General features: G+C 37.4%; 1 protein-coding gene across 1 annotated transcript in view; it reads right to left on the reverse strand.

Annotated features, from left to right (window-relative positions):
• The window catches only part of LOC145980857 (uncharacterized), a 38,665-nt gene extending 34,413 nt beyond the window's left edge, over nucleotides 1–4,252 (reverse strand). Inside the window, exon 1 of the mRNA XM_083113940.1 lies at nucleotides 4,145–4,252. Coding sequence (XP_082970066.1) covers nucleotides 4,145–4,156 — 12 coding nt within the window. The 5' untranslated portion in view covers nucleotides 4,157–4,252. The remainder of the gene's footprint in view (nucleotides 1–4,144) is intronic.
• Nucleotides 4,253–10,069: the final 5,817 nt, after the last annotated feature.

A 10,069-nucleotide genomic window follows, 5' to 3' on the forward strand; every position in this document is an offset into this window, starting at 1 on the left:
TCGCAATGAATACTACTAGCTATAGTAGTCGTTAGTAAATAAACTTTTTAAAAATAAATTTTCAATATAGCAATACGTAGTATTCAAGGTTTCAAACTCTTATGCCCTCCTTTCATAATTGTTACTATTGTTTTGTTTTAAAATTACAACATTCATGTATTTGTCAGCATGTATTCAACATTGGCAACTATAGAATGCGCCGCGCTACTTGTGTAAAACTACTTGCTGATAATATTCTTTGCTACAGACCATAATATAGACGATTGTGCAAAATTAATCATTCATTTACATTTCTTTAAATTGTTGTGCGAGAAAAGGTTAAATAAGTAAATTTTAAATACGCGTAACAAGTTATTCTCTTAAAAGTTATTATGACCTTAGCATTAGTATCATTTAAAGGGAGCCTGGACTCAATGAAATTATGTCTTGAGGAAGTTCATTGTGCTTATAGACTAATCAGGATTGGACCAGAGCTGATGTTAGGAAACACAAGACCCTGTGCGAGAACCTGCTATTTTGATAAGTTGAAAATACGAACAACTTCCATATCTCACAAAAGCTCTACAAACTTAAGGTAACACGATCATTAGTATTACAAGATTATTACAGTCAAGTCACCAGATGGCGCAGTGAACAAGATTTTCATTTTTGTATCTTGCGTGTGTGCTAGTAACAAACAAATTTTTTTTTTTATTGAATTTGTAATATATTATCACCTTGTCTAAACATCAAATTATATTGTAATTATAAACTGCAGAATATTATTAACGTTTACGAACTAAACGTTATTACTTGTAGATAATATTTAATAGATCTGTATTAATTTTAGGTTAATTTAGTATCATACTGTCAAAAAATAGATTCAAAGTTTCTCAATTTTTGTTTGTTTCTATTCTGGAAATTCATATGTTCTCAAATTAATTGTGAGTCAGGCCCCGTACCCAATGCCTGACGTACCCTCCCCAACCCCCGAACCATGAAATAGTTTAATGCGAACCTACAAAAATAATATGGACGATTTTTCAAGTTTTGCAAGAATTATAACCATTGATGCAAGACTTCCAGACGTCCAATTTTGGTCGAAACAGTTCACTATTTTTAATCTTTGTGTTGACGATTTTCGAACTGCAGTCTTGATGAGAAAATGTCCTCTTTATTTTCGGTTCACATTCAAACATGTTCTTCAATATAATAATAATTCCTAATACGTGTCATTTAACTCATAAATATATTATTATCTAAACATATATTATCATTATTATAAATTAAATCAAGGAAAATTGAAAACATTGTTAATTTGGGAATACTGTACCATTCGAATAAGCACCAATCTGTACGCCGTGTGACACCCTTTCATTGTACGCGACTGTACTGTTGCTTGTCGGGTTAGGTAGAAAGGGGAGCTATCGCTGAGTTGAATTTTCTCCCGTTACTTCGGACCATAATATTGCAAGTCTACAATGTAATGCAATACTACCATAGCGTTGGTGACCCCATCCAGGGTAGAAAAACCAATGGGGGAGGGGGATCTCCCACCTTCCCACCTTTTATTAACCACATTTCTTGAATGCTAAATTTTATTTTGTCGGATTCAACTGAATATAGTAGGTACATAATACTTCTTCAATGTCTAAATATGCAAGTTATATCTAGGCGAGGGGGGGGGGCAAGCTATAGAGGATGCTGATAAAGAAATATTGCCTTTAGACCATTAACAGATTTACTCTATTAAGTATGAAATTTTATTGATCAATTTTAATAGAAAGCAATAAGTAGGAAATAAAATCTAACACTTATTAAAAACATTTCAACTATCTTAATTTCTTAAGGTTTTGAACCAGTTGTTAAAGGAATTAATTTGCTAGTTTATAAATGTAGCAAATTAATTTCTTTATGTATATATATATGTATATTTCATGATGTTATTTAATTATTTAATAATTGGCATATATTTCATGACAATATATATACATATATATATATATATATATATATATATATATATATAAATAAAATAATGCCCCGGGTTCGATACTCGGTGGAGGGACAAGTGGTTCGGATCCCACTTTAAACTGTAGGTCCAGTCCCGATTAGCCTTACTGTGCATAAAGTGGTCTTAAAACAACAAATGAAACCAAATCATATATACACATATCCACAGTTCGGACTTCCGCCCCTCAAAAAAAGCCTGTGCACGGGCCTGATGTGAGGCATTCCAGTCCGTTTGGAAATTAGTTACAATGGATACAAAATTCACATATGAACTTTAAATAAATATAACTGAACACATAAGCACTATGTTTTAAATAAGCGTCAAAATCAAATAATTAATTCCAATCATCGACTAAAACGTCCATTCCCTTATTGTCACATTACTACATGAAATATATTGAACAGTCGATACATCTTATTGATTACAGGATCTAGACACGATCCAAATTAGACATAACGTTTCACGAGTGTTCTCAGGTTATATGCAAATGATTTGAAAAACTTTAGAACTTCGCTGTAAAGCATACTAGTATTTATACAATGAGGACCGATCTGAGAAAAAAGGGGGGCTACAATAATATTCACCTCACTGCATCGTACATAAAAGAAACTCGCATATACAAATGAGACAGAGTTTTTTATTTCAATTCCGCTTTATGCATAAATGGACTATTAGAGACTGGACGTACAGTTTAAAGTGGGAGCTACCATGTGCCTCCACCGGATCAAGCCCGGATCCCCACTATGGATATTGGGTGCATTATATATTTGTTAAGAGGGAGATTATGATGAACTGCTATCGGAAGCGACATAGACGAATGGGTACTTCAATATTTTGAAAATACTCTTCTCTTTCCCTACCAGTTTTCTCGCACACCACAAGAGTGTGCAAATATAATAAGCAAATTGTTTATCCCATGTTCATTCATTGTTTTCCGTATCGTAGCGTTCAAGAATTGAAACAAGAAGGCAGGACTAAGCAGAGGAAAACCTCTGCTCCATCGTACAATTTCATTCCCTAAAACACATGGAATGAAGGAGAAAAGAGAACGAAGATAGAGAAGAAGACAGTTTGGCTACTGTTACCTTTGCGGTTGCTTGTACAGTAAAATAAATTGTGCACCAGTGTAGTCTAGGTTGTTGGGGCAATTCTCAGGGAGGTAATTGGACCGGTCTTAAATCTCGGATAGGCATTCGGACAGGTTTTAACTCTCGGGTAGGCATTCGGACAGGTTTTAATTCTCGAGTAGGCATTCGAACCGGTTTTAATTCTCGGGGAGGCATTAGGATAGGTTTCAATTCTCGATAGGCACTCGTACCTGATTACAAGAAGAAGATGTTACAACTAGGCCATCGAATAGACCCACAAAGGAGATTGTTCACATTATGAATTATGTACTAATTATCCTACTTTTTCTTACTGTAACTTAAATCAGTGATTTTTCCAATGGGCAAATTAAACTTCCTGATTTTCAATATCAACCGAATACTTTATTAAAATTTGTTTAAAATGTATTTTATAACTTATCGCAATAAACTTTCCAACATTACAACAATGTACAATTCTATAAGAATCTTTCACATGATATCACATGTTGAGTCGTCGGCTTGTAATTAAGGGGTTACGGGTTCGATAACTCGTGGAGGCACACAGTAGCTTCGATCCCACTTTAAACTGTAGGTCCAGTCTCGATTAAGCTTTCGCTGCGCATAAAGTAAACTTCGAAAAGAAAGTCAAATATTTAGTAAATCTGCCACCACAAATCTGCATACTACAACCAACAATAGTAATAAATGACAAAGTTTCGTGGTTGCGACTTTTATTTTCCCGTGAAGGGAAATTTTGTATGAGAAAGGGAATTTAGCACTTGTAAGAGGGATTTTTACACTTATAAAAGGGAATTTTGTAGCCGTAAGAGGGATTTTGTGGCACATAAAAGGGAATTTTTCACTTTCATATGAGAAATTATATTTTCTTATGGCAACATTGAACCCCACGCCCTGATCTGTATAGCCTGTACGACGTCGCTGAGAGAATTATCCCATGTACACGAGTATGGTATCCACGACACTGTACCGATTCGCATATCCACATTAGCACAGCAACGGCCACAAGGGCTTCTAGGGGTTACTCTAGAACACTTCAACTCACCAGAGTCCTCATGGCGTAGGAGGATCAACGGAGCGGCTTCACGGATAAAGAAAACAAAGATACGAATGAATGAATTGCAAAGACTGATCCTAATAACCCACATACAGGTCTATATATAGGACCTTAACAGACCTCCTTTACTTTCGCCTTCTCCAACCGCCCCAGGTGCTCTTTGACTCCCAACAAAGACAACTGCCTCACGCCCCTCCCTCCACGTTGTTGTGAGGTAACTCAAGCCTCGATTCTCCAATCTCCCTTCCAATTGGAATGCGTCTTCCTTCGGCTAATTCTCATGGCTATTATCTTCCAATGTGCGTTTCCTCTACCCTTTCCCTCTGCACCGAAAAGAGAAAGTACTTATCGCATCTGTTACGAATTTCATGAATACGACGCTCGCCTTTTCAACGCATGGTGTCAGATCTTCGTATGGGAATCGCTGCGAGAAATGGGAAATTGAATAAAATCCAGTCTATGTGTGAGAACTGAACTGTTCTCGTAATTGCCCAAGCGCAAAATATGGAGATTCCTGAGTGAATACATATTCATCGTCTGATGAAAGCGCGGGAGAGTGCACTGTACTGTTCCGCCGGGTGTCGCGGGTTCGAATCCCGGCCTGGGCATGTGTCGGTCCATCATATCATCACTCTAACTCACCGTCGCGATTAGCCGAAAGTTGCAGAAAAGCGACGTAAATAACTTAATTCAATCAATCAAAGCTGGCCACCGTGGCGGTTAGCACAACTAGCTACGACGTCAGGGGTCTTTGTGAGTGTCCCTTCATGAATTTCGGCATATCATCACTCATCTTCATCGTCGAGATTAGCCAAAGTGATACAGAAGCGACGTAAAATAACCCAATTCAATCCGTAACGATCCCTCAAATGTAACGTACAACGAACTCTCAAATCATTTAGCCATCATTCATCCTTGTTCATGGAACACCTCGCTCTTCATGATGAGCTTGATGGTAAGGAGCAAGAGGTACTAAACTACACACTTATATGACAAACCACAACGCTTGAGTTTAAACCCCTACAGACTGGATCAGCATGGTTATAGGTATAGGTTTACCTGTCTCTGTACTGCAGCCAGTGATGTTCCGTAGACTATAAGTTTACGTCTACATGCGTTGTCTACACGTAATCTACGCGTAGATCACATTGGTTTGTAGTTTACATAGACTACGTAGACAATCTAAAGTGCATTAAAATTAATTTTCAAGGGTTTCATGAAGGGAAAGTGACATTTTCAACTAGATTGGTTCATAACGAAATCAATAGAACCCTATTTGCAACAAAATTTCTCGTCCCTTCTATTATCAACTATGGATGAAGATAAATAGTATGCAAAAAACAACAACAGATGGCAGTCGTGAGCCAAGAGTGGTCTATTTCCCATAAAACACTAGAATATTTCTTATATTAGGTTTCTTCCTAGGTGAGAAATTGTTCGAATTTGGAAGAAAGAGTATGAAAAATTATCCTTACACATCAGCAACTGATACGCAGTATACTTTTCTTTTAATTCCACTGCGCTCTTTGCTAAGTTATCACCTTTCGCCATGTTGTTTACATAGATTACGTAATCTACGTGTATAAAATAGTCTACGTGTAGAATGTAGACTATCGTTGTTTACGCGTAAATGCACATCACTGACTGCAGCTGAAGTTCCGGTGTAAAGGCTTATGGTCGCGACTGTACAAAGAGTCTGACTTGCGACTTGCGCCAACACGGTCTCGTCCAAAACGTCCTCCTCTCTTGCTCCTCTTCACAGACATTTATTCCAATTCAATTTACTCAATACTACCGAGTCAGAGTCAGACCTCTGGCCTCTTCATGATTGCGATTATTTTACACCTGTTTACAATTCTTGCGATCAAGGAAGCCCAGCAATGTCTGACAAGACATTCCTTACATGGTTGTGACAATTTCGTGATAGGAAAAGTGATTGCTAAATGTCTGCGATTTGAGAGTTCGTTGTACATTATATTTGAGAGATTCTACGGCTCGTTACGAATCAGCCAATCAAGTTGACGTATTTTTAGATCCTCTTAGATGGCGTAGTGGTGTGAAAGCTTGTAGGGTAGTGTTTAGCGTTCAGGACTGTCAATCTGATGGTCGTAGGTTCAAACCCATCCGGTGGGAGAAAATTTTGCAGTATTCAAAGCTCCTAGGAATAAAACTACAGCCGAAGATGGACTACCATCATAATTCTATCAATGTTTCTGGGATCTAATAGGAGACGAATTAACGGCATGGGTCAACGAAGTGTTGACAACAGGGACAATAGGGAAGACCAGTAGCACTGGAGTTATAGTGTTAGTTCCCAAAAAGGCAAATCCAAAATTCGTTACAGATTTTAGGCCCATTTCCATATTGAGTAGTGATATCAAACTTATAAGTAGGTGCATAAATCAGCGTCTAAAAAAATATATGGTTAAACTTATTTGCAATTTACAGTTCGCTTGTAATACGTCTCAAAGTATACATCACTTGTTGCAAACGATAAGAGACGTACTTATTACCAAACAAAATAAGAATGCATCAGAGGCAATTCTATCTTTAGACTTTTCCCAAGCTTATGACAGAGTGAGTCACGAATATCTGTACAAAGTCTTAGAAGCATATGGCTTCGGAGACACTTTTATTAATTGGATAAAAACATTATATAATCCTATGCTGCTAAAACTCAAAATAAATGGTTTCTTGACAACAAGTTTTAAAATGAGACGGGGTGTACTACAAGGTAGTCCCTTGAGTAGCACATTGTACGTCCTCACAATAGCCCCCTTTTTGTTTAGTATCCAGGATCATTCACAGGGTATTTCTATGGCTTCCACCACAATACAAGTTGGCAGTTTCAGGGACGACGTCACGATTTTTCTCAAGGATGAAAGAGATCTGTACAGTGTTAAAAGCCAAATACATACTTTCGAGCTCACATCAGGAGCAAAACTAAACAATCGAAAGTCATTCCTGATTCCCCTTGGCAAGGAGAATCCTTTCACAAACAATACGGAGATCCCTGTAGACAAGAAAATAAAAGTTTTAGGTATAAACTTCTATGCAAATATCGATGAAACGATCGAAGCCAATAGTAAACTTACGTGCGAGAGGGCAATCTACGTCCTCAGAGTGAACAAGATGCGCTCTCTGAGTTTAAAAGCACGAGTCAGATTTATTAACGTTTTTGCTCTCTCTAAACTTTGGTATGTAGCAAAAATCATGCCTTTCAAACCACAGCACTTAGCCAAGGTCAACAAAGCTGTTGGCTGCTTTTTGTGGCACGATACAATTTTCCGGGTGGCAATAAATGAGGTCACGTTATCAGAGAAGACAGGTGGGTTGGGACTAATACACGTGAACACACAGGCAAGATCATTGTTTGTACAGACTGGCCTTCAAACAGCTTTCTCACTGCACGAGTCAACGACCCAAGCATGTATACAGACGATAATACGAAACATTCCATTAGAAGCTCCCATCGCTAGCCAAAGTATCCCCAAAAGGTTTTTGTTTTATAAGGACATCGCTTTACAGGTGTGCTACCAGTTATTACGACATGAGACAATTACACCATCTGTTAAAAAGTTATATGGCGAAATCAATAGTTTCAAGCACGCCGTACCACGAATAGTCAGGGATTTCAATACACATAATTGGCCACAAATATGGGAAAATGTCTCCGCCAAACACCTTTCAAAAGCGGGCCAATCAATATGGTACAAAGTGGTTCATCGTGTTATAGTGACAAGAGATAGGACATACCAATATGGAATCAGCGACTCTCCTAACTGTATATCATGCAACGTGCCTGACTCTTTAGCCCACAGGATAACGAAGTGTAGAAACTCCTCCACGGCATGGAACAAATTGCGAACAATGCTCAGTCGTATATGCCGCACCTCGGATACAGATATAGTTTTTCCTGATTTCAATTTTTTTCCACCAACAAAACAACGAGCAGTACAATGGTTGATAACAGAATACTTATTATATATATTTCACAATGACGAGAGCAGTTTTCAGAAACAATTCAGTATCTTCTTGCAAGAACAATACGAAAAAATTCCTCTCCAAGCAAGGAAGAAATGGTATGCAAATTTCTTATTATTGCTTTATACTTAATTTAGGTCAAACAAAAATGTAAAGGTTAACCAGATAGAAATACAAATTGTAATAGCAGTAATACACTTATGTACAAACAATGTAATTCCATAACTTGTATATCAGAATGAGACAATAAAAAAAAATAGTGGTAACGTCGTCGCCTCGTAATCAAGGGGTCCCGGGTTCGATACCCGGTGGAGGTACATAGTGGTTCGGATCCCACTTTAAACTGTAGCTCCAGTCCCGATTAGCTTTTCCTTTCTGTGCGTAAATTGGACTTAAAACTAACTCAAGTTTCTAAAATACACTGTCAAAATTTTATTGAAGAAAATGGTCAGTTTTTACTGCCATAAACTACCGTAAAAATTCATCTTGACCGTATTTCAAGTTATTAATGGTCTATCCATTTTTATATTCTTACAATTGTAGATCAATAAATAATTGATTGATTCATTGATTTTTGTTGGCCGTCACGCAATACGGGAATAAGCCACTGAACTAAAACAAAATTAGGAACAGGCCCCTAAAAAGAAGAAAACTCGAATCTCTGTTGAAAAGTCCCTTACTCAATTCATTACTGAACAAGCACTGAAACTATACTATTTGGGAGGACTAATATCTCCTCACTTAGGTTAAAAGCTGAGGCTGTAAAGGGGCAGTCAGCACACAGAGCTCCAAAAAGGATAATCCTGGCCTTGGCTCAAAGCGCCATAGCCTCGTTGACCTGCAAGAAGCAGTTACCGGGGTGTTCTACGTGGACGTGAGGCTGACCTTTGTGTGCCTTATCAGAAGGACTTCCCATATCCATAAATGAGATCCTATTCAAAAAATTAACAATTTTCAGGTACACTAGTAATATCCACTCATGTACAGTGCATTCATATTATAAAAATAACTAATATTTGCTCTCCCTATTTTTTGTGATTTTTTAAAATCTTCCCGTTTGACTGCCTCACCCTGTATATCACAAAACGAAATATCTGAAATATCTCAACTTTATTTTTGTAGGCTAGTCTCTTGATCTGACCCTCAATAATCAAAACTTCAAATAGTAGTTTAAACCATGGTTAAAGTAATTGATGTACTTTTAAGGATTAAGTATACAAAAATATATTTATGATACACAGAACTGAAAGTTATATCAATTAGTTAACTTTATGTAAGATAAAATGTAAAAAAGGTAAAGGTAAAGTGTTCCCCTGTGCATAGCATCACGCCATGAAGGCGTATAGGGGGTGTGGGGGTAACGCCCCACACTTTCTTGATCCGGTCGTGTGTAGGGGTGATGTGATCAACATCACGCCCCTGACCGCCTTTACCCCCCAGGGTTTCCCCCAGGTACCCATGTTATTCGACGCTGGGTGGGCGCCGGGACCGCTTCCAACGTTAGAAAAGTTCCCGGATTTGAACCGGCCGGGGATCGAACCCGGGACCTTGAGCATGGTAGTCAGACGCGTTACCGACTTTTTTTTTTTTTTTTTTTTTTTTTTTAACAAAATTTTATTTTATCAGCATATATACAAAATATGTCTGTTTTCTTACATGAATTCTGTTAAAGTATTGTATAGAATTTTTAACATAGTAAGTATTATAGTAAGAGTCCCATTTTGGCTATCTGATACAATATTTTTGGCGTAAACATGCATTTGTACCTGTAATATAAATATACATTTCTTCATATATTTAATACCTGTTTACACTTTCACACCACAAGTACAAAATTATTGTTTTCTAAACAACACTGAGGTAGTTTCCAAAATACTCATACATTTTTGGATATTGTAACATTTTCCATCTAGTTCTTTTTAAATACTG

The sequence above is a fragment of the Lepisma saccharinum genome, chromosome 28 (assembly GCF_977018435.1).
Source record: "Lepisma saccharinum chromosome 28, izLepSacc3.1, whole genome shotgun sequence".
Lineage (NCBI taxonomy): Eukaryota > Metazoa > Arthropoda > Insecta > Zygentoma > Lepismatidae > Lepisma > Lepisma saccharinum.